General features: G+C 44.0%; 1 protein-coding gene across 1 annotated transcript in view; it reads right to left on the reverse strand.

Moving 5' to 3' along the window:
* Nucleotides 1-24,387, reverse strand: part of LOC126542979 (diacylglycerol kinase delta) — a 430,642-nt gene that overhangs the window by 67,700 nt on the left and 338,555 nt on the right. The window contains exons 14-19 of the mRNA XM_050190110.3: nucleotides 20,458-20,554; nucleotides 18,234-18,392; nucleotides 17,535-17,622; nucleotides 16,313-16,608; nucleotides 13,824-14,103; nucleotides 11,046-11,430 (exon numbers count right to left, since the gene is read on the reverse strand). Of these exons, the coding sequence (XP_050046067.1) occupies nucleotides 11,046-11,430; nucleotides 13,824-14,103; nucleotides 16,313-16,608; nucleotides 17,535-17,622; nucleotides 18,234-18,392; nucleotides 20,458-20,554 (1,305 nt within the window). The remainder of the gene's footprint in view (nucleotides 1-11,045; nucleotides 11,431-13,823; nucleotides 14,104-16,312; nucleotides 16,609-17,534; nucleotides 17,623-18,233; nucleotides 18,393-20,457; nucleotides 20,555-24,387) is intronic.

Raw genomic sequence — 24,387 nt, forward strand, 5'->3', positions numbered from 1 at the left:
AACTGCCATCTGTGTCGACAACTTGACGAATTCCAGTTGCACAACGGCGCCCTACACTGCTACATTTATCACCCCGATGACAACAAATGGGTCCCCGTAATTTCCCATTCTCTGCAAAGCGATGTTCTACAAGCTTTTCACGGTTATCCAATGGCAAGGCACCTTGGATATACCAAGATGTACGACAGGACCCGAAGCCGGTTCTCTTGGCCTGGCCTCTCCTCTACCGTGGCTAAGTATATTGCCTCTTGCGTGCCTTGTCAATGCTGCAAACGCGCTGCATCTGCACCGGCTGGACCCCTGCAACCCCTCCCTTGTCCTGCTTCTCCCTTTGATGTCATCGGAATGCACTTATATGGGCTTCTTCCCCTGATTGCCAATGGTAATTGCAAGATCATGACAGTTGTTGATCATCTCACTCGCTATGCTAAGACAGCTTCTCCACATTCTGGTAACAGCTTCTGAAGTTGTGGACTTTTTTGAAGCATATTTTTAGGCCATGGAGCACCATGCACTCTCCTCAGAAACTGCCGGCAAAGTCTTCCTCTCTTCCATTTTTTCTGAAGTTCTACGAGCTACCAGCACTGTTCATAAGATAACTTCCAGCTACCATCCACAGACCGAGCATTTTCAGCGTACACTCTCTGACATGATCTCAATGTACACCAGCCCAGACCACACAAACTGGGATGCAATCCTACCATTCATGAGTTTTGCCTATAACACTGCATCTCAACGTACCACCAGCTTTTCCTCATTCTTCCTTGTCTATGGCCGCTCACCAACTTTCGCCCTTGATTCATCTTTCTTCTTGGCTCCTGTCTCATCAGCAATGCCTTTTTCCGAACAATTTGTTACCCGCCTAGTCCACTGCCACTACCTCACCCGCATTAACACCTACATCTCCTAGGATGCTAGCAAGCACCACTACGACTCCACTCGCCGCAGTGTGATTTTTTTTCCTGGTGACAAAGTATTACTCTGGACACCTGTACGTGTCCCCAGTTTAAATGACAAATTTCACAGTTGTTTTCCTGGACCCTACCGGAGTCTTGAACGAACTTCGCTTCTTAATTACCGCATTTCACCTCTTTGTACCCCCTCTGACCATCAGTGTCGCGGTACTGAGATAGTGCACATGTCTCGTTTGAAACCTTATGTACGGCTCGTTTTATAGCACACTTCTGCATTCGCTAGAGGGGAAAATTAGTGTGAGCAAAATATTTGCATCTCATCTTTCTCATCTGTACATATCATCATTGACTCATGTCATCATCATATCTGTACATACCATCATCAGAGCCACGACTTTTTGTCATTGTATTGTGGAATCTTCGAGAACAAAGCACTTCCTCAGAATACTTACTCTGAATATCGAATAATGATAAGGTCATGCATTTATTAGCTAGTTTGGTTATATTAACACGTTGGAACATCTCAATTACATTGTCAATGGTAAAAAAATTAGAGTAGTAAGCTGTTACCATATAGACTCGTGCAAGGACTGCACTTTTTTGTTAAAACTATCTTGACGAGGTGCAGCCCTTGCATGAGACTGAACCTTTTGGCCAAAATGGTGTCGGCCCAGCGCACAAACATTCGCCAATGCATGTGTTGGGGGTGCGGCTCTTACACGATATACGGTACTAAAACGGTATACTATATACGGTTATATGGTATACTAAATGGTTGTATATTTAGCTCAAGTTAACTTGGAAAAGTGAGTAATTTCCACTAGCTGTCTGCTCTTTCTTGAAAAGCTAGTTTTCGAATCAAATACGAATATTAAAAATATTATATTCGATATTATATTTGATATAATATTAGAGATTTTCTAATATTAGCACAGTGCTACAATTTTTATGTTTATGCACTGCATAATTCCCAGGCTATGCCAAAGTGCTAACTCCAAATCAGGTAGACGCAGTGTGAGACGTATACATAACAATACCACAAGGACGAAGGCGGTGTATGAGGCTCATCGCGGGAAGAACGATGATAACAGGTGTATGCATGACGCGTATCAAGCAACATTTAGGGATTCTGTACCTCTTGGGTCACAGTGGCAGAAATACCTCTGAGCCGAGATTATATGCCCAGGTTTTATGTAGAAATGTGCTTTTTTTTTGTTACGCAAAACAAAGGCGCGCATGCTTGCACTTTATATAGGCCTGTTTGAGGGAGATGTGCAGGGGTGCAGCACTGTATGCCATATGCAGTCTTAACATTGTTTGAAATGCTAGGCATCAAGAAGTGAATGTAGTAGTTTGTCCTGTGGTGTAGGTGCAGTTGGCGACTTCTGGATACACTAGGCTTTGCTACTTTTGGTTTAGAGAAGGCACCGGTGACATACCAAAGCGAAAACATTGCTCTTACTGCTCAACTTGGTGGCTAAATTAGCGTGTGGTTGTGCTGGTAGAGCACAAATTATTGGATGGTGCTTTATAAGGCATCTGAAATTTCAGTAGTTCTTATACCAGCCATCTATGGAGCAGTGAAGATGCTGCCAAGCTGTCCGGAGTGCATATGTTATGCATTAAATAGCTATCAAATGTTTGCTCATTGAAACTTTGCCACCACGTTTTAAGGATGCTTCTTTTTGTACATAAAAGACAGGTGTTGCCAAAAAAGTTATATATTAGCTTTATCAGGAAAAAGAAGTAAAGTAAACTTTATAGCTTGCTTCGGTGGTTCCGTTTGCTAAGAGTTATGAAAATCTTGGTTCCGATTATTAATGAAAGTGTTTTTCGTTGCATTATTCAAATACAAAACCAACCAATTTAGATGCTGTTCTGCTTAATCAACAATTCCATTTAAACAATTTCTGTTTCCGAAGATTCTACTGTATCAACAAATATATCCGCTGAGATACTAAGTGACTCAGCCAGCAGCCACGGCAAACTCGGCAGGCTAGGAAAGCAAAGCTTCGTTTTAAAAAAGCCAAGCTGTGTGAGCTTGTGAACCAGGCCTGTCACATAATAAAAATTGCAGAACAAAGCTTTCAGAGCTCCTGAACTCATAAGTATCAGTATGTTGGAAATAAGGAGAAAAATACCTGCAGAAGCTGCATTGCGACAAAATAAAGGGAATGCTGTATTCACGTTGTGGAAGTTACACCATGGTTGTGACTTTAACGTTGTGTCTTAGGACATAAGCTCAACTGAATTCCTAAACACAGTTCACTAAACCAAAAGTTTACCTGAAGTTATGGTGTGCTAACCTATTATCACATTAACACTAATTGTACTAAATTTAGAACAATAGGTCTTCAGTTGTTTTACTTTTTCACTCTTATTTGAATATTTTCTTAGATAACGCAGTTTCCCATCACAAAAGGTGGTTCCATACAGACTACTATATAAGATCTCTAGTTTTACTAATACAGAAAATTTTATTGACCTTTCCTACCAAACTTGATAGTAGTCATCCGTATATATACAAAGTTAAACCTCGATATAACGAACTTCAATATAATGAAATTCTCGATATAATGAAATATTAAACTTCTCATAACCTCTTGTCCATAGAACGCCATGTATTTAGAACCTCAATATAACGAAGTGTGTTTGTACGTGGTTTCAATATAAAGAAATTTAACTGCAGCCGCAAAGGAATGCCGAGACAATTAAATGGAAACTTCTGTGGACGCAGATGGTCAAATCATTGAATTGCAAGTGGCTAGATGCAAAACCTCTAAAATAATCTGTGTGCATGCAGTAAGAGCAACTAAACTGCAGCCACATCATGTCCCGTATAAAGTCGAAGTGTGATAAGATATATTGTGCCACATGCACTGTGTGCTTTAGAAAAGTGTGTGAGGGGGAAACAAGAAAGATGGCGGCTGTAGTAGCTTTGACGGGGCGGCCGGACAAGGGACTTACGGCATGAGGCCTAACGGCCGGGGCGCGAAGCGCCGCAAAGAATAGCCGGACTGCACGAGTCGGGGGCCAGAACAAAAAAAAAAGAAGAGACTTTATTCCAGCGAGGGGAAACGCTGCAGGTGTACTTACAGCGTTAACCGATTCGAAGGGAGACACAGGGTTTTACAGCGGCTTTGTGGGCGAGGCCTACCCGTGTGAGCAATGGGAAAGAGAGGGAGGACAGCGAGCTCGCAGTAACACGATCAAGCGTGTGCGAGGGGGGGAGGGGTCGGCGGAGTGGAGAGGTAAGTTGGCGCACGTCTCGGCTGTGGCTGCGCATGGCTGTAAGCGCAGCTGAGCACATATGCAACCGCGCACCCTGCTGCAGAGGTGATCTGCCGCGTGTGCAATGAGTGGGCGCGCCGAGACAGCGTGGCACAATGCAAGCCTTCTTTCCGCATATTTAGTATTGGAGGTTGTGTAATCTAAAGTTTTGGTGATCCGTTGGTGCGAGAGGCAGACAAAGCATTCGCTCACCGCTCCCGGCACTTTACCTGATAGTGTCGTCTCAGCGTGAGCAATGCTATGAGCCGCAGGGGCGGAGTACATGTGAAAGCGTGGCTGGTTTCGCTTAATTCATGCTGTCGATGTGAAGATATTGTTGACGTACGTGGCATGAAACCGTATCATTCATGTCTGACTGCCAAATTTATCAAAATGAATTATTTTCTTATTATAATTTGCTTTTTTCGATTACCCAATAATTTGGAAAATTTTGCGGCCTCTCTGCGCGTAAGAAAAATCAATCGGCGACTGTACTTACCTGCACAAAAGGTTGAATTTCAATGCAACTAAATTTCGCTATAACGAAGCAAATAGCCTATTTTATCGACTTCATTATATCGAGGCTTAACTGTATATACACTCTCTTGCATTATAATAGTATTACTCAGGTGTGAAATTTTTGAATGGTAAAACATTTATTTCAGAGAAAAACTGACAGCAACACATGCACCTTAATTTGCCTCTGTATGTGTCATTATGCAAAAGTGTGCATTGTTGTGGTGTATATAGGCATTTCTTCTGCATCACCACCATGCACCACCACCACCACCATCATCATCATCCTACTTTATGTCCACTGCAGGACGAAGGCCTCTACCTGTGATCTCCAATTAACCCTGTCCTTCGCCAACAGACTCCAACTAGTACCCGCAAATTTCCTAATTTCATCGCCCCACCTAGTCCTCTGCCGTCCTCGATTGCACTTCCTCCTCTTGGCACCAATTCTGTAACCCTAATGGTATATTGGTTACCTAACCTGTGCATTACATAACCTGCCTAGCTCCATTTCTTTCTCTTAATGTCAATTAGAATATCGGCCCTACCCGTTTGCTCTTCGATCCAAACCGCTCTCTTTCTGTCTCTTAACGCTCTGCCTACCATTCTTCATTCCATCGCTCTTTGCACAGTCCTTAACTTGTTCTTTAGCTTTTTTGTCAGTCTCCAAGTTTCTGCCCCATAAGTCAGCATAAAATGCATTGATTGTACACCTTTCTTTTCAATAATAATGGTAAGCCTCCAGTCAGGAACTGACAATGTCTGTCGTATGCGCTACAACCCATTTTTATTTTTCTGTGAATTTACTTCTCATGATCAGGGTTCCCTGTGAGTAACTGTGAGCAAGCGTACTCTTTCACAGACTCTAGACGCTGACTTGCGATCCTGAACTCTTGTTCCCTTGTCCAGCTATCCATCACTATTTTTTGTCTTCTGCATATCAATCTTCAACTCCACTCTTACACTCTCTCTGTTAAGGTCCTCAATCATTTATTGTAACTCGTATCCAGTGTTCCTGAGCAGGATTATGTCATCTGCAAACCAAAGTTTGCCAAGATATTCGCTGTTGATCCTTACTCCTAAGCCTTCCCAGTTTAATAGCTTGAATACTTCTTCCAAGCACGCAGTGAATAGCATTGGAGAGATTGTGTCTCCTTGTCTGACCCCTTTCTTTGTAGGTATCTTCCTACTTTCCTTGTGTAGAATTACGGTAGCTGTGGAATCTCTGCAGATATTTTCCAAGATATTTAGGTACAGGGTCTGTCCCAAAACTTCCTGGAATGATTTTTGTAGTCGGCAATGCCATCTATCAATGCGGGGCTTTAGGCGAAGATGTTAGTGGGGGATCTAAGCTTCGAAACGAGACTGGTCTCAGTTGCCTGCGGGCAGTTCTTGAGGCAGGTCACGCTCCACGCAGAGGTATCTACTGCACCCTCGCTGAGAAAAAAATGGACCAGTTTTTGGAGCAGCATTATGCAATCAAGTTTTGTGTGAGCTGGGTAAAAACAGGGCGGAGACACTAGAAATGCTTTGGAAAGTCTACAGTGATGACGTAATGAAACAAAGCCAAACTTTCATGTAGCGCAAGAGGTTCCAGGAAGGTTGAGAGTCCATCAACGACGACGACCGCTCGGGATGCCCATCGACATCACAAATGGACAACTCGGTGCAAAAAGTGCGTCGAGTTTTGGACAAGGACCAGCAATTAAGTGGTCGGATGATCGCACAGAAGTGTGGAATGCCCAAAACAATTGTTTATTGCATTTTGACGGCGGATCTTCAAATGAGAAAAGTCTGCGTGAAAATGGCGCCAAGAGTCCTGATGAGTGAGATGATGGAAGAGCGCTTGTTGAAGTGCCAGGAGTTGCGTGAACGCAACGAAACGGACCCAGAATTTTTGGACAGAGTGATCAGAGGGGAGGAGACGTGGATTTTTTAGTACGATCCTGAATCAAAGCGTCAGAGTGGTGAGTGGCACACCACGGAGTCTCCTCACCCGAAAAAAGCAAATCGCGAATCAAGGCAATGCTCATTGTCTTTTTTGACAGAAAAGGTATGGTTCACAGTGAATTCGTGCCACAGGGACAAACAGTCAACAAGGACTTTTACTGTGAAGTGCTCAAACGGTTGCACAACAGGGTTCAATGCGTCCGAAAAGAAATTCGCAACAATTTAATCTTGCACCAGAACAACACGTCAAGCCACACCGTGCTCATTGTCTCCAAGTTTCTGGCCAAAATGGGTGTGGCAACACTGCCCCAGCCACCGTACAGCCCCAATCTGCTACCACCGGACTTCTTTTTGTTCCCAAAGATCAAAAGAACCCTGGAAGGAACTCGGCATGGGACACTGGAGACGGTAAAAGCAGCTGCGACTACTTCACTGAAGGAGGTTCTCCTTGATGGCTTCAAGGGTGCCTGCAATGATTGGGTGAAGCGTTGGCAATGGTGCATTGAAGCAGGGGGAGAACACTTTGAAAAGTTCTGAAAAGATTGCAAACTGATATTGAATAAATGATTTATTTAAAAAAATTACGGGAAGTTTTCGGACAGACGCTGTAAGCAACCTGTACTCCTTGATCACATAATGCTTATATGACTGCTGGTATCTCAACTGAATCAAATGCCTTTTCGTAATCTATGAAAGCCATATAGTTTGAGACTCTCACCCATGCTCTTGGGACAAAGGAACAACAACACAGTAGTGCAAATAATCACAAGGGCATTTATTGCACCTTTCATAGACTGCTAGACAAGTTGCTATCCACAAAATATGCCAATGGGCACGTGACAAATCGCGGAAGTGTGACTCACCGCGACCGGATAACTAGCGAATATGTTCGCCCCATGCTGGACAGCAACGCCTGGTCGTTCGCATGTACGGTCATGCAAACGGTGGCGCATTCGAACGATTATGTTCGTGTATTCCGGGGTAGGCTCGCAAGACGGTATCGCAGAAGCATGGATCGGCGCACGCGCAGAATGTCCACGCCGCTTGCTGATCCCGAGCCAATGAGGAAGAGCCTTCTCCTTTTTGCGCACAAGTAACCCCGCCATTAGGTAGCCTTAGCAGAGCAACACTCGCGCCATCTCTCGTACTACCCTTCAAGCATACTGACCACCGCAGTAAAATCATGCGGCGAAGCCGGATTACAGGAGATGGGAGCTATGCGAGACAACAACATATCAGGGGACGTGTGAGAGTCACCCATCCCCACAACAGAAAGGCTGATTGTACGCTGCGGATTTCTCGATTACCTGATTAATGACATGACTGTGTACCTTAGAAGAACTTCTTGTTGGGCAAGTTGGTGAACATTGGCAAACAGTTCTATAACTGCGCAAACAAACGACCACAGAGAGAGAGAGAGCACACAAGGACAGGCACAGACTAGTAGCTGATCTTTATTCCACAAGACCACATATAAGTACATCTCAGAAATATGCCTCTGCGCGTGCATGAAGAAACCCCAATTACCCAAAAGCTTTCAGTTCAAGCAACACGCAACCTAACTACCTTCATCAATAAACCTCATCTCATTGTTGTACAGAAAAACTGAGGTGTCGCTGACACAATAATCTCCCTTCTTTCTAATATGATACGCCCCGTGTAACTCTCTCGCTTGGCTATCTAGGCACCCTCACAATATCTTAACTTCTTTCAGGATCGGCTTTCAGACGTTAAGATATTGTGCAGGTGACAAGATAGCCAAGGGAGAGGGTTATGCAAGGCGTATCATATTAGAAAGAAGGGAGATGATTGTGTCAGCGACACCTCAGTTTATCTGTATGACAATCAGATGAGGTTTATTGATGAACGTAGTTGGTTTGTGAGTTGCTTGAACAGAAAGCTTTTGGGTGATTATGATTTCTCTGCACACGTGCAGTGGTGTATTTCTGAGATGTACTTATATGTGGTCTTTGTGGAATAAAGATTAGTTGCAAGTCTGTGCCTGTCCTTGTGTGCTCGCTTTCTGTGGTCGTTTGTTTGCGCAGTTATAAAACTGTTTGCTGACATGAATGTGATCCAGTGTAGAGTATCCCTTCCTGAAGCCAGTCTGTTCCCTCGGTTGACCAAGGTCCAGTGTTGTCCTTATTCTATTGGAAATTATCTTGGTGAATATTTTATATAACACTGGGAGTAAGTTAATGAGCCTATAATTTTTCATTTCTTTAACGTCTCCCTTTTTGTGGATTGCAATAATGTTGGCATTCTTCCAGTTCTCTGGGACCCTTGAAGTCAATAGACAGTTGGTATAAAGGGCCACTAGTTTTTTAAGCATTATGGCTCCTCTATCTTTGATTAAATCGACTGGTAGTCCATCTTCTCCTGCTGCCTTTCCCCATTTCATGTCTTGCAAGGCCCTTCTAACTTCCTCACTAGTTATAGAAGGAGTCTCTGTAACCTGTTAATTACTGCTTCAAATGGAGGTATCGTGGCTGCCTTGGGTACTGTACAGGCAGTGCTGTAGCTAGGTCGTCTGGCACCCGGGGCCCATAAGTCTTCTGTCACGCCCCCCCCCCCCCCCTCACTGCCTCGAGTTGTAGTCACGAAGGCGAGGATATAAAAAATTTCCAGGGAAGGGAGGAAGGGATTGATGTTTCAGCACCAGCACGGCCGCCTTGGATACCGCGCATGTCCCTCCCCCCACAATTCGCTTTTGTTCCCAGAGATCGCGAATGCAGGTATACACGCCTGTCTTTATTTGCTGCTATTGGCAAACGTGATTATCCGAGCTGCGGTACTGTCACAAGGTTCTGAACAGAATAGAGCACGCTTTGAGACTGTTTCTGGCATCACCAGGCAAAAAAAGAGAGAGAGAGAAGGCTGCCATCACACCTGTGCCAGCGAAAGCTTGCGCTACTGTTGGCCTGCACTTGCAATGGATAGGATAGAGGGATCGAGCTCACTGGTGCACTATTTCATATTTCTTTCGGTACTGCCATACTGGGGCGCCCTGCACTGCCGTACTGCAGTGCCAAGGTACTGCAGGCTCTAGCACCCAAGACGACTTCATTTAGAGAAGAAGTTTTTGTTAAGCTAATATAACTTTGGGTCCTCAATTACCGAATCACAAAGTTTCCTTTATAATTCCTAATTAAACAGTTATTTAATAAATCCTATTTTAAGATAGCACGGACTTAAGATAGCTACGCATGAGTGCACCGCACATGAAACGTTCCACTAAGGCGAGTAGTTTAACTACCATTTTTAAATTTTTTATCCCGCACATTCGTCCAGTTATTATGTATGATGTTGATAAAGCTGCAGTCGACAATTCTGCGGCACTACACATCTGGTACATTGGGTACATGAGCTTGGGCTGCTGGTTACCGGAGCACATTTACCATATATGTCTTCAGACATATATGACAACCCCCCCCGCCCCCACTGGCAACCGCGGCCCCCCAGCCCCCTCTGTTACTATGCCACTGTGTACAAGTCAGCACAAAATTATTCCGCTGATTTTACTATACCTTTGAGACTGCTGATGATATTACCCTGCTTATCTTTAAGCGCATGCATTTTGGTTTGTTTTATGCCAAGTTTCCTTCTCACTGATTTCATGCTGCGTCCATTTCTTATGGCTTGCTTAGTCTTTCTCACATTGTAATTTCGAATATCTCTTATTTTCGCCTTGTTGATCAGTTTTGACAGTTCTGTGAATTCTATCTCTTGAGTTGCACACTTTCATTCTTTGTCATTTCTTTATTAGGCCATTAGTTACTTGGGAGAGCTTGCCTACTGGTTGCCTTGGTGCCTTGCCTCCCAATTCAATTGCTGCCTCTGAAGACAGCCTAGTTACGGTTTCATTCATTACTTTTATGTCATCTTCATCTCTCTGTACTAGGGCTGCATATTTGTTTGCAAGTAGCAGCCTGAATTGGTCGGCTTTTACCTTTACTGCATCTAGGTTGGCCTGTTTCTTCCTGCAATTTTACTCTTTCTCTCTTCGAATTGAGGTGACCCCTACAGACCTCACCAACCTATGATCACTGCATCTAACACTTCAACATCCTTCACTATGCTGGGATCAGCAGAAAGTATGAAATCTATTTCATTTCTTGTTTCACCATTATGGCTTTCCAAGGTCCACTTTCTGTTGCCACGCTTCCTGAAGAAGGTGTTCATTGTACACTGCTTATTCCTTCCGGCAAATTCCACCAGCATCTTTCCTCTAGCGTACCTAGAATCGACACCATAGTTGACAATTGCTTGTTCACCAGCCTGCTTTTTCTTCACTTTTGCATTGATGTGTACTAAATTTTTTTCACCCATCTGCTAACTCTTATAGGCCTAATCTACAAAACACTTTTTCTTCTGGAAATGTTGGCACTGACTTACAATGAGACTTCCTCGACATCCATCAAAGGAGAGGCAGCCGCGCAGAGTGCATCAGCATTGGCCAGTAGCACCTTGCCCACCAGACTCTCCCGGTTCAGGTTGGGCCACATGGGCAGCGATGCCAGTGGGTTGATGATGGGGAAGGTGCGCTGCTGCTGCTGCTGCTGCTGCTGCTGCTGTTGTTGCAGTGAGTGGTGTTGAGAAGTGCTTGATGGATGCATAGTAGAGGGTGGGTGTTCTTCCGATGGGCTCCGCTCACCGGGAAGCAGTGAAAGGCCGAGGTGTTTCAGAGTGCTTCCGCTGCTGATGCGTCGGGAGCCAGTGGGTGACTGTGCGGTCACAGCGCTGCTGCCTACTTTGGATGCTGAGCTTTTCTTGCTTTCTCCTGCATGTTGGGGGCATGTGTGAAAGTTATCATGGATGCTGTACAGCAGGTAACGCATGGAGAACAACAATGCCACAGCACACGCTAATTTGTTGTCGGAACATGCTGTATGCACTGTGCGCTCATGTCAAAACAACTACGCCACCAGCCCAGCATATTAAAGTAACCAGATAAGTATGGTATTAGAGACAGTTTGGTAGAGAGGAGGCAGGCAGAATGTAAGCATACATGGTAACCAAACAATAATAAGTCTATGAATCTGCCTTTGACATTAAGTGCTCTTCCTTGTTACGAGGTGTATAGTATATTATTGTTCTTCTTTTTAATAAGTACTGTGATGTTGTGGTGACGGTGAGAAACAGAACTTCCAGAAATGCTGGTTAGAAATTTAATTCTTTATTGGGCAAACATGTGCCTAGCAAAACAAGAAACAAACTGAGCACAACAATAGTGGCGAGCACAGTCGTCGATCGTAAAAAATCTGATCTGACCAAACACATTGGTTATTTATACATCACTTATTGTACATTCCAGCATCATCGCTGGTGCTCGCATTCATTCTACAATTTACACCACTGTTTGCCTCGTGCAATCTGATTAGACAAAAGTTATTTCCTGTAGGAAAGTTTTTTTTTTTTTTGTAGAATCAGCAACATTTTCCAGAGCATTCCGCATCATGCGACACACAATAACATTGCAACAGTTGTTAGCCACTGAAAAATGGTTACAGGAAAAACAAACAATACACACCTTCCAATACTTACTGATAGAAATCTTCTGTGTTTATTCTGGGGGAGCAAACAGCGAATTTCTGTCAAAAGTCAGCACTTTGTATTGACCCCTATAACACTGTCTTCTCCACTGTGAGGCTAAGCTGAGCCATCAGCCATGCATGTGCGGTAGTCAGCTTAAAGGGGTCCTGAACCACTGCTCGGGCTTGGTGAAAAGACATAGTCTGCAGGTAGCATAAGCTACTGTGAACATCTCGGCCAAGTTTTGCTATTGTATGCAGCGTGTGGTGCTTGCAAGCAGAGCACGAAGTCACCTTTCTGTCAAGCACAAGCTAGCTCCTCGCTATCTTTCGGAAAGTTTATTTCGTAATAAAGTGGATTCCCATATGCGCTGCTATTGGCCGATAGCCGACATCAATCAAGAAGGGTGTTTGGATCAGTGCGCTTCCTCCTGCTGTTAATGTGTATATTTATCGACAAAATTCAATAAACAGGCTGAAGTAAGTGAAAAATGTGCTTTTGAATTTTGATAATAATTACATACTTCTGGAAGAAGCTGACCATCATCTGCCCGCATACGTTTGGCCCCAGCCGCCCGCATAAGAATTAAACTTTGGCTACTCTGCTTATCGCTGTCGCAGCTGGTGGGTCTCACTAATTTCACCTAGTTTTGAATGCTCAACTAGCCTGGAACCACGTGAAACTTAAGATTAGACCACACGCACACTTGCCAGTGCACGCGCACTCCTGGCCACTCCTGGTTAGACACCTTGGCAGACTAATGATAGCACTTCAAAAATGAGCAAGCTGGATGTGGCTAACTGTCCGTTGGTCAAGCTGGTGAAAGATAAAGCCGGTCCACACCACGCAGCATGGTTGGACTATAGCATATACGTGCAAGCACTCACTCAAGCCCTGTCGTGCACAAAGCAAATGTTGCGCACACTCACTACAGTTGCATGTAGCTGTGATCTTCTACATAGCATAGATACCGCGACTGCGATGGTGTGCAGCCACAGGTGCACTGGCTAAATTCACTGTGGCTCACTGAGGACAACCGCGTTTGGCTTACAGGTGGCACCTATGATGTGCCAAATGTAAGCCAAACGCAGTTGTCCTCAGTGAGCCACATCGCCAAATTGGAAGTGGTGGCATCTACGTTAAAATCCAAAAGCAAATTTGAACTGCACGCCACGGTGACATTTAGAAGGCAGAACGTTGTGGGCACGCCCCACTCCGCCATAGCCTTTGCAGTGCAACACATTGAAGAAGAAACAGGAGCATTGTGAAGGCAGTGTTTGATTGCCAATAACTCTGCTTCAGCAGAACGCATTGAAGTACTTTCATTGGCAAAGAGCAAAACGAGAGCAAGGTAAAAGCGGCAGCCAAAGTTTCAACAAGTGGACATGTCTTTTTCAAGGCCTTGGAAGAGACAAGTCTACTTGCCGAAATGTTGGCTCCCACTTTTACCTTGTTCTCGTTTTGCTCATCGTCCTGAATTTCCATCTCCTGCCTTTGCCGTGTTTTCCCTTTTGACGGCAAAAGTATTTCTGCAATTGACTATTTCAACTTCCAATGCATTTCTCCCCTTCGATAAAATGTGGTTCAAAGCCTCTTTAAGATGCTTTCGTGTGCCATTCCAAATGGCGTGAAGCGTTTCACCTTTGTTCTTTCGCTGGGCCCTCTGCGGACTTCCCCACGACCGGTCCTCATCTTCCTCAGTAGTGGGTGTCAGTGCAAGGCTGGTCGGATGCAAAGACGATGGACTTAGAGATGACCTGCGCCTTTCCTGGTGCTGCCCACTCTCTTCCTTGGACGATGGTGGTTGTGGTGACACGCTGCACGGTGATGGACTTGGTGAAGGGGTGGCCATCAGTGAGCGTGGAGATGGACATGGGGAGCTGTCTGCACTCAGACCACCCTCGATAGTGGCCAGAGTCACCTGAAAGCATTAAGTTCATCAAGCAATGCTGTTTTTGGACTTCAGTCATTGTCTTTTTGCTGCTGTCAGAGATACAAAACGAGTCCCTTCAGCTGAAGAGCAATTACAGCTTCATCATTCATTAGCAAAGTTTAATAGAAAGTGAGAAGTGGAGAGAGAGAGAGAGAGAGAGAGAGAGAGAGAGAGAGAGAGAGAGAGAGAGAGAGAGAGAGAGAGAGAGAGAGAGAGAGGAGAGAGAGAGAGAGAGAGAGAGAGAGAGAGAGAGAGGAACACTAGTCTGTTTACACACCAACGTGCAGGATCTATACAGGTCACACTGTTCTCTCTTTTTGTCCTGTCAGTCATATGTTAGCACAGTGGCTAACATATTTTATTACTGAACTTCAAATATTTCTATAATAAGATCAGTACTGCATTCAGTCAGTACTGCAAGGTCAATACCGCATTCTGAGGTTTTAACTCACCAAAACCACCATTTGATAATGAGGCACGCCGTAGTGGGGGACTCCAGATTAATTCTGACCACCAGGTGATCTTTAACATGCCCCCAATGCACGGGACACGGCATTCTTGCATTTCACCCTCATCAAACTGCGGCTATGGCGGCTAGCATTTGATCCCGCGACCTAGTGCTTAGCAGCGCAACACCATAGCTGCTAAGCCACCATGGTGGATTCATTATAAGGTCAGTAATAGAACACCTCATATAAACCACTCATATCCAGGCTGAAGTTATTATAATATTATCAAACATAAGTACAGTATTCCCCCCCAAAATGAGACAGGACCGATGGTGGTTGTGTGGACGCCTGCGTGCGCTTGTAGGCGGAACATGAGAAGTCTGGCTACGGGCCTGAGCTTGTGTACAGCTGCTTGGCCAGGCCGTCTAGTTATCCTGCTGCTTCATCCTCAAGGTTCACTCTGCGGTTCCCACTTGCTCTCGGTTGATTGGGGACAGCTAATCTCCAGATGTCTCCGATGCACCATCCCTCATCACCATGCCTCGCTTCCACCATCATGCAGTACTGAGCTGCCTCGTAGGACTGTACTACATGGTTCACATTATCTGTATTGCGTGCTGCTACTTACATATTGTATTCCATTGATGTTATAGCTGTCGCAGTTAAATGTTTAATTGTTAGTTCCCAAAGTCCGGTCTTTGCCCATGTTTTATGGGTATGAATGGCTTTGCCCTGATTTGGATGCTCTGAGGTTATGCCTCAGTGACCCACAGCAAAACTAAAAAGAACCTGCATAACAAGCAGACAAGCACCTGCAAGGAACCTAAAGTTGCAGTCCACACTCTATAGTAGCATCTCGGTAGACAGTGCATTTTTTGCAACCTAAAAATCTGCAAATTACCCATAAGCTATTCACAAGAACATATCGCACAAATTTAGGCTTTTGATATTAATGAGTGATCCACACCAGCATAAAGAGGAAGCTTTAGCTTAAGGCAAGCTCTAACTTGCCTATTCAAATAAAGATGCATGTGAAATGCATGAATGCTCTCACTAAGGAACAACGAACAGATTTGAAGGAAATAATATGCACCATTTAAGAAAACAAGCTAAATAATACCCACCATGGGAAACACAATTTCAATTTAGTGCCTCGATATTTATTTAATACCAAAAATACACAAATTAACAAACAAATAAAGCACAATTTTTGTAGCTCTCATATTCTGCATTAATAACAGACATCACAATTCTGTAAATTGTATATGTTGGGTCACCTAAAGTGGACAGTTATAATGTATTAGATTACAGCATATGTGAAACTGTTACATTATCTTACACAACAAAACTTCTATTCACAATTAACTTTTATCATTCAAGGCAGTACCTAATATGCTAATTTCATCTGCTTTAGATGTGCCAACAGGTGCAATTTACATAACTGGGACACCATTCTTATTGCAGAGTTATCAAATCATAAACTTGATGCTTCAGTTTCGAAAAGTTTTCTGATTTGCGGTATGTTTTGTTTAATAGATTAATGGCCTAAATCAAGGACGTGCTGCCAGCAATCAGTAAATTTAGTCCTTTTTAATGCAAAAGCCCTCATCAATGTCAGTTCAGGGTGCATCAAATAAAACGACTTACTCATTGTCACATTACTTAGCTCCCAGCTCCTCAGGTAAAACTTTCTATCAACTTTGACTTTTTTGGGTCTTGGCAAAACATCTACTTCATCATGACAGTACCTGCAGTGTGTCCTTGAGTGGTGCACCAACACTTTGTCCCATTGCAATGCCCCAGGGGTCCCAGCATTCGGATGACTCGTGGAAACTTGTCGTCAGCACAGGAAGTTCTGCTGTGTCAGCTGACTCAGCATCTGCCACTTGGGTGCTTCCTTCAATGACTGCAACCGCCACCCATGGTGCCTGCACCTCGCGGCCACTCTCTCCATCCTGATAAACTTGTTCTGTGCTCCGATTCTTGTTCTCCGCAACAATGTTCTCTTCTCGCACTTTGGTCTGGGCATTCTGTTCATCCACGGCTTTAAACGTTTAAATGAGAAAACAACATGCATGTAAGGCACCTGCATGTCCTTGTGTGGCTAACAGCACATTTGAAACAAACTTGAGCAAATGCAAGCATATAGGTTCAGCCTCATTGGTAAGACATGTTGAAGAGCACTCAAGTGCAATACAGGACACGAACCAAGTGAGCAGGCACAAAAAGGCGCTTTGGTGTGTAAGCTCTTTGCTCACGTCCTCTGCTGGTCTCAAACAGCTACAACAAGTTTGATCAAAGGCACCCCAATATGCATGTGGTGAAAAAGAAGAAGCCAATCAGTTAGCTTAATTTTATTTTGAGTGGGCTGCAACGATGCCTGCTTAGTAAGGTGCGTTTGGCCTTTTCAACCTTCGTGAGCCCAAGTAGGAGCTGTGTTCTGCAGTAAACAACTGCACTTTCCATTATTTCTTCACTGACTGTCGGTTACTCAGCGAAATGATGGGTGTTAAGAAATGAATAAAAAATAAAGTTAATTGTTACAAATTATGGCCCCAGCTCATGTTCTTCCAACTTTCGTTTGGCAAATGTTGCAGAGAGACGCTTCCTCTATGCACGGTTGCCTTCAAGCGCACCAGCTTAAACTCATTTTGCAGAGATACAGCTAGTGAAAATGGCTTATAGAGTCTATTATCTGTGGTATTCAGTTTCAAGCCAACCTCTATGCAGTCCTCATATAAGGAAAAATACATGGAGAAGCTAGGGCCCTAATTTGCTGTTTTATTTTTCTATAAACAGCTTACTTTCTACCTACAAGATAGTGCCAGTGGAAGCTGCCCTGTATAGAAGCACTTAAATTTCAATTCAAGAACAGTTTTTCTCCTACAGAGCACTTTACATACTACGCAATGAAGATGTCCTAGATAATAGTTAGGGAGGATATTAAAAATGCAAATCGGAGAAACTGACCTCTTTCAGTGTGCTCAATGATCTGCCGGACTGCTTTCTTGAGGCTGTTTGCTCTCAACATGAGAGCTTCTCGTTGTATAAATGCTGCCTGCACATAACAGAGAGAGGCAATGTAGCATAATGATTAATTTTATAAACCTGTTGCACTACATGTGAAACAATGTCGAACGGTATGTTTCAAAGGAAAATGTCTGCCTCAATTATTGTGCTGCGACAGATCATAATATTACGCACGAAAGTATTGCTGTGAAAACATACATATAACCGATTATCCGACTGCTTAAATTTGTGACTTCACTCTAAGCTCGTTTCTGACGTAATCTCACTGTTGTGCTGGCACTGTCGTGATTGCTTGCATCTGATACGACTTCTCATATTCCAGTGATGACATTCACTATGTCGATGATGAGCTGTAGTGTATGGTGTCACCTTGTAATGTCTGCCTGCCGACTGCATAAAAAAAATTGTAGTTTATTGCAGCAATGTTGTTGACGATGTCAATGTTGTCGACCTTGATAATGGATACAAGCAATATACAGATATTTAACAGAAGACACACTGGCATTATATCAGAACAGAGTTGCGCATGAACACATGTGGCACGTCAGCAAGCGAAACAACTCTGTGCTGAGAAGTACATGGTGTCTCAAGTTTACAAAGGAGCACAGTCACCCATCAATTGAAGTGCTTAAGGCTGACCTTTGTTGATTTGAGGGTTGGGCTTGTTCGATTCTCATCCTCGTCACCATCGAGATCCTTCTTGCCAACCTGAGCCTCCGGCTCAGGCTGCTCAATGGCCAGCGACTCTTCTTTCAGAGTCTTCAGCAAGGAGTCCAGCTTTTCGTTGAGAACCTTGCACTGCTCATGCATTGCATCAAACAGAGAACTTTTACAAAGCTGGCAGGAAGGCATTGACTGACATGTGCCTGATATACAGGGTGATTCACATAATTTGAACCAAGGATTTAAAGAAAGTGGTTAACTGCAGCTGGGTGAAACCAATGACATGTGGTTTTCTGTCATATTCCGCTCCTCAAAAGGTTTGTTATATTCCACTTAATTAGTTAATTAACTAAGATTAATTAATGCAAAACTTCTTAATATCCACTTTAGGGCTAATTGTGTTTCATTATGTTGTAGAGGGGATTCACAAATGACCAATCCAATTTTTTGTGGCAATGTACATGCTCCATGGTGAATTTTTTTTGGCGTTTAAGGAAAGCCCGTGAAATACGAAATAATGCCCTGTGACTGCGCTCATGTGCTACCGTATTGCAGCGCTCTCAACTGTGCTTCAAGCCTCTCACTTATCAGGGACGATGGCACTTCCTTTCTACGTGCCACTGTCAAAGATGCTGACGCATTGTGAAGTCAATGCCTAGAGCCGAAGGCCACTCACTTTGCCACGGTTCATGCACGGTTTATTTGCTCGAAGCATGGTTGAGAGCACTGCAATATAATAGTGCAGGAGTGCTATCACATGGTTTTATTTCATATTTCACAGGCTGTCTTTAAACGCCAAACAAGATCACCACAGAGCAAGTACGTTGCCACAATAAATTGGATCGGTCGTTTCTGAATCTTCTCTACAACATAACGAAATGCACTTGGCCCTCAAGTGGATATTAAACATTTGCATAATTGATCTGAATTAATTAATTATACAGAATATACTAAATACACTAAGGAGTGCCACATGATGGCAAATCATATGTCGTTGGCTTCGTTCAGCTGTGGTTAACCACTTTTTTTAAATCCCTGGTTCAAGTTATGTGAAACACCCTGTATATACTGCAGTGTGCAGTTGACACTACTGACACTGAAATTAAGCAAAAAGTATATAAGCTGAGGAGCCTACTGAGAAAGCAGTGGCATTGGAATTTAAGTGCCATGAAGGCAGTGTTAGTTGCTGCCTTAGAATTTGGGATGGCATGTCGCAGCAAATGCTTGACTGTGGAGCTCAGTTTATGAGCCACAAATGGCCTCTGCACACCTGCACACTCTAGATGCCAAGGACTTTCAATTTGCCCTTGAGCAAGGTACAGTTGCGTGACTAATTTCTTCAAAGTACAATGTGAAAAAAGAATTTATGCAAGCTGAATTCACAATACGTTTAAGCACACTTTTTCAGCCTGTATCAAACCCAGTGCACGGTCACAGTAAGCACCCGAACAGGTGAAAATTACATTGCAGCATGCAGGGAAGGGCAACTTTTGACTTGCCATTTGGAGTACCAGATTACTGGCGTGGTAGCAACAACCAGCTACACCAGACATTCTACATACCAAAACATTGATATTGGAGAATGTGTCAAATTTACCATGGTGTGCATTCTGAATCATGAAGCAGCAGCTTAATTTAGTTTCTTCAGGCTAGCTTTAATGCAAATCATTATTAGTGATTTATCACAGTCAGAAGCCATATGGCTCCAAAGGAATTCGCTCAAGGGCTACTTGGTACATTTTTCTCGAGTACTAATTGTTTTTGTAGCACAAATAAACAGAATAAGAACATAACATATGCACCTGTTCTGTCCATGTAGTTGTATTTCTTCTTGTCCCATTTATTTGCACTGCAAAAACTTCGCAGTATGGCCAAAGAATGCACAAGTTAGAGGGTGCAAAAACAGAAACTGTGCTTTGCCTCTGTGTTCTGTACAACTGCAACAAGTGCACTTATGCAACTGCTTTGCTCTTAGGATTGATAAAAGTGGCTTACTAGGCCATAATAATTCTGAACAAACTACACTGCTAACACGTAAGACCAACTAGGTCTCTTGATAAGCACAGAGACATATAAAAATTACTACAAAATGTGATGATGAATAAAGGGGCAAGGTAATCTGTATAAAAAGTTGGCGTCCCTCACTAATGAAATCTTTTCACTCTGGTTTCTCAGTTAACAGCTCTACAAGTTCTCTTACCTTGTGTGATATGGAGTCCTTGTCAACTTCATTGGCACTGCAAGGGTCGGCAGCACCTACCTTGGCAATGAAGTCCTTCACAGTTTCACAGAGGACCCTGCAGTATAATGGAAAAACAAGAGATGGCAAGAAATTATAATGCAGCAAAAAATAAATGTGAGTGAGACTTCCTATGCCTCTTTCTTAAAAAACAAGCAGAAACCTGTGTGGGACAAGCACTCATGCGAATATAACCTTGAATGCAACATGTGCTTACTTGGCCCAAATCGATTGCATCATGGAAGCACAAAATGCTCTGTGAAATACATATAACTTTTGCCAATCGTAAAAGAGTGAGGGGAGAAAGGCAAACCAAACACAAGGCTCAGACCCAAACGTGGTTGGCTCAATTTAGCCCTTTCAATACCAGGGATGAACATTGTTCTTTCAGACACGCATCTCAAAATTGTGCATTAGCAATTCTTACTAATTGAGTGCTCTCTATTGCCTCCTGCGTGCCATGGATGACTAGAAGCTGTTTTCTCTGCGCCACAGACTGAATGAGTAGATGGGTGGGTCTAACATTCCAAAGAAATTCAGGTGGGTGATGAAAGAAATTTAAATTCAATCCTTGGGCTTCATTTGCCAGAAACAAAAGGTGATTATGAGGCTTGCCATAGTGGGGGACCCCAGATTAGTTTTGTCCTCCTTTAACAAGCCCCTGAATCGAAGTACACGAGCGTGTTTGCATTTTGCCCCCATCGAAATGTAGCCACCGTGATTGTAATTGAATCTGCAACCTCGAACTCGGCAGTGCAACGCCATAGCCATTCAGCTACTGCGACGAGTCGAGCTATGCATGAGCTTACGAGTAGAGGACTTCTGACTAAGTTTGACCGGCTCCCATTTGTTAATGAGCACCCAGTTCCTGGCACATGGACACTTCTGCATTGCTCTCCTGTTGAAGTGATGAAACATAACCATAGGCAGTGATCTGCTGTGGCAGATCACTCTACCAGATGGCAAGAACTATAATGAAAAATACATATATATATGGCACTGCTCTCGGTCAAAACAGAAAGTGGTGTGGCTTCTAAAGAATTAAAAATGGTGCTGTCCATCCAGTGTGGTTTGTTATGGGAGCAAATACAAGTGTCATCTGAGGTATAAACATCATTTTATCGAAGCTCCTTAAAACCCCAGTGATGAAAATGGCACAGAGAAGCTCTGCGAGTCATTGCTCAAAGCAAAACTTGGTTTGGATAATACCAAAGGAGGCTCCATATAGGTTTCGGTGGCACTGAGAATGTGGACATTGCTTCTAGATAAGGACGACTTGCCATCTGCACATCCCTGTTTTCTGCTACCAGCCTCACAAAGTATGACACATGCTGTAGAAAATTACTATTGGGTCATCAAGAAGATAAAAATAAAGATTATAGTGAATAACAGTAATATTCCGCAATTACAAGTAAAAATTTGACGATATTATTTGGGCATAACCTTTCCTCGATAAGGCCAGATAAAAATAAAATTGGTGGCACATTCATCCATTGGATATGATTGGTGACATTACTGCCATTAACAATTGCTCTTATGATGGGTGTGTAATTGGTGATATGCTTTATATGTTATGACGATTATTATGAAGAGCAGCCCATACCCAGTGACCCAATTAGGTTGGTGCCAAAGAGGCTCACTGAAGTGTGGCACATACCCAGCGGCCCCAATTGGCGTGCCCATTCAGGAGTGACGCATGCCCACATCTGGTGACCCAAGTTGGTCTGACTGCTGGTTTTGAATTCGGTTCCCTGAGCACAGCAGCCAGATGCTGTACCCATTGAACCATAGGGACCACCCAGCAACCCGAGTTGGCATCAAGGGGGTTAGACACATACAGGGAGGCATACAAAGATGCAACCCAAGTTGGCATGAAGGGGGTTAGACACAGACACAGAGACATAACAAGATGCAACCTAAGTTGGCACGAAGGGGGTTAGACACAGACAGGGAGACACACAAAGATACAGACAGAAATATCACAAGCTGCGTGCACTTCCCAAAAAATGAAAAATCACATTAAATAATTAAGATATTTTTGCTGTTCCACGAAAAACAGTTTGGCATAGGAAAGGTTAGATCTTCCAATAACCCATTAAGATTTACCACCATTCCACTGGAAAAAATGCCGCAGAAACCATATCATGCAAAGTAGCGACACACCATACTGCCACTACAGAGGCTCATCATGTGCGAGTCCTCCTGCTCAACATGGGGGTTCACAACACACTAGTTGAGCTCACTGAGGCAGTACAAGTGTCTCAGTTGTAAAGATTAGACCAGTCCAAAACAGGGAGAAAAATCATGGAATGGATAGGAATCCAATGCGACAGGGGTGCCCCAACTGGCAAGAAGGACATTCCATTGGACGCGCACAAACGCTTCCGAATTGCCCCCCTAGCTAAAAATATGCAGCCTATCTACAACAAAGAGAGGAGAGCTCACTGGGATAAGGCTCTACAAAATAAACTTAAAAACACACCGGCGCATAAAGTAGTGTAAGTGGACGCCGCTTGCGGTAAGACGGGGCTGTGGTATCGACGGTGGTTGATGGTGGCAGGTGCATTAAGATAGCCTGCTCCACGTGCACAAGGAATGCCTGTACAGCCGAGGAGGTTGCAGTAGCGCTCGCTTGTGCGGGTGCAAAAGCGGGAGTCATATTATGCAATAGTAAATTAGCTATCTGAAATTTAAGCCAAGGGAGAATCTCGGAAGAGGCCCTCCAAATTCTACTCAAAAATCCTCCTAGGAGGGACATAACTTTTATTTGGGTTCCGGCCCAAAATGAAGCCGCTCACGAGCTCGTCCGAGCACTCTACCACCGGGCAACTCTAGAGCAGCCAGTTTCAGGGATCAAAGATAACATCATCACATACAGGGAAATTGTAGATCATTACAAAGCCGAAAAAAGAATCTTTGTGCATCTGCATCGGTCTCTCTCTCTGGAGGACACTCGCATTTGGTGGTGCCTCCAGGGAAACAATTATACATAACCATATTGGATATACTTAACTCAGACGAGGGACTATAACAACACCCTCTGCAAAATTTGTAAGGAGAAAGGTATGCTAGACCACGTAATATGGGAGTGTGCTGGCTCCCCAGGGGCCAAGGAAAACATTGACAGTAGAGAAGCCTGGGAAGCTTTGCTCCAGAGCGAGGCTGAAGACGACCAGGGTCGAACAATTCACCTGGCCGTTGAGGCCGTGAAGACTCACCATCCTCAATGCACAGGGACTGCTTCGTCCTCGCCCCCTACCTGTATGTAGGTTAAGAGGCAGGCACCCCAGCTCGATGGAATAATAAAGTTTTCACTCAATCAATCAATCAATCATCATGTATGAGGTGTGTATGCAGCCGGGCTCCTCTCTCACGCTTCCCTCTGGACACGCTGGGTCATCCAGCGCGCCACCACCAAGTCTGCACATGGTGCTTGTATGAATATGCATTCAGAGATATTTGTCTGAATATATATGATGCAGGTTCAATTCCACCCAAGCACCAGAGCGAGTGATTCAAAATTTATTGGTGCCAGCAATCATGGGGGCAGACGCAGCCTCCCTCCACCTAGCAGACAGCCGAGATCTCCTGGGTTTCCCACTGCTGCCAGTTTTGAATTTTGCAGCCCTCGAAAGGAGCCACCTTCGAGCATGCCCATAGGATATGTGGCAGATCTGCCGTACCCTTACATAATTTATACTGATCATTGTATTGCCCTGGATAGAATCTGCTGCAGCCCACTGTGCAATTAAGATACATGTTTGTTTGCAGGAGGTGCCCGAAACAGGCAGTAGCCTGGCACCTTCCCAGCGTTTTTTTTTGCCATTGATTAGCAGCACGTACCCAGTGGCCCAAGTTGGCGTTGAAGATCATTGAGGAGTGGTGCATACC

The sequence above is a fragment of the Dermacentor andersoni genome, chromosome 2 (assembly GCF_023375885.2).
Source record: "Dermacentor andersoni chromosome 2, qqDerAnde1_hic_scaffold, whole genome shotgun sequence".
Lineage (NCBI taxonomy): Eukaryota > Metazoa > Arthropoda > Arachnida > Ixodida > Ixodidae > Dermacentor > Dermacentor andersoni.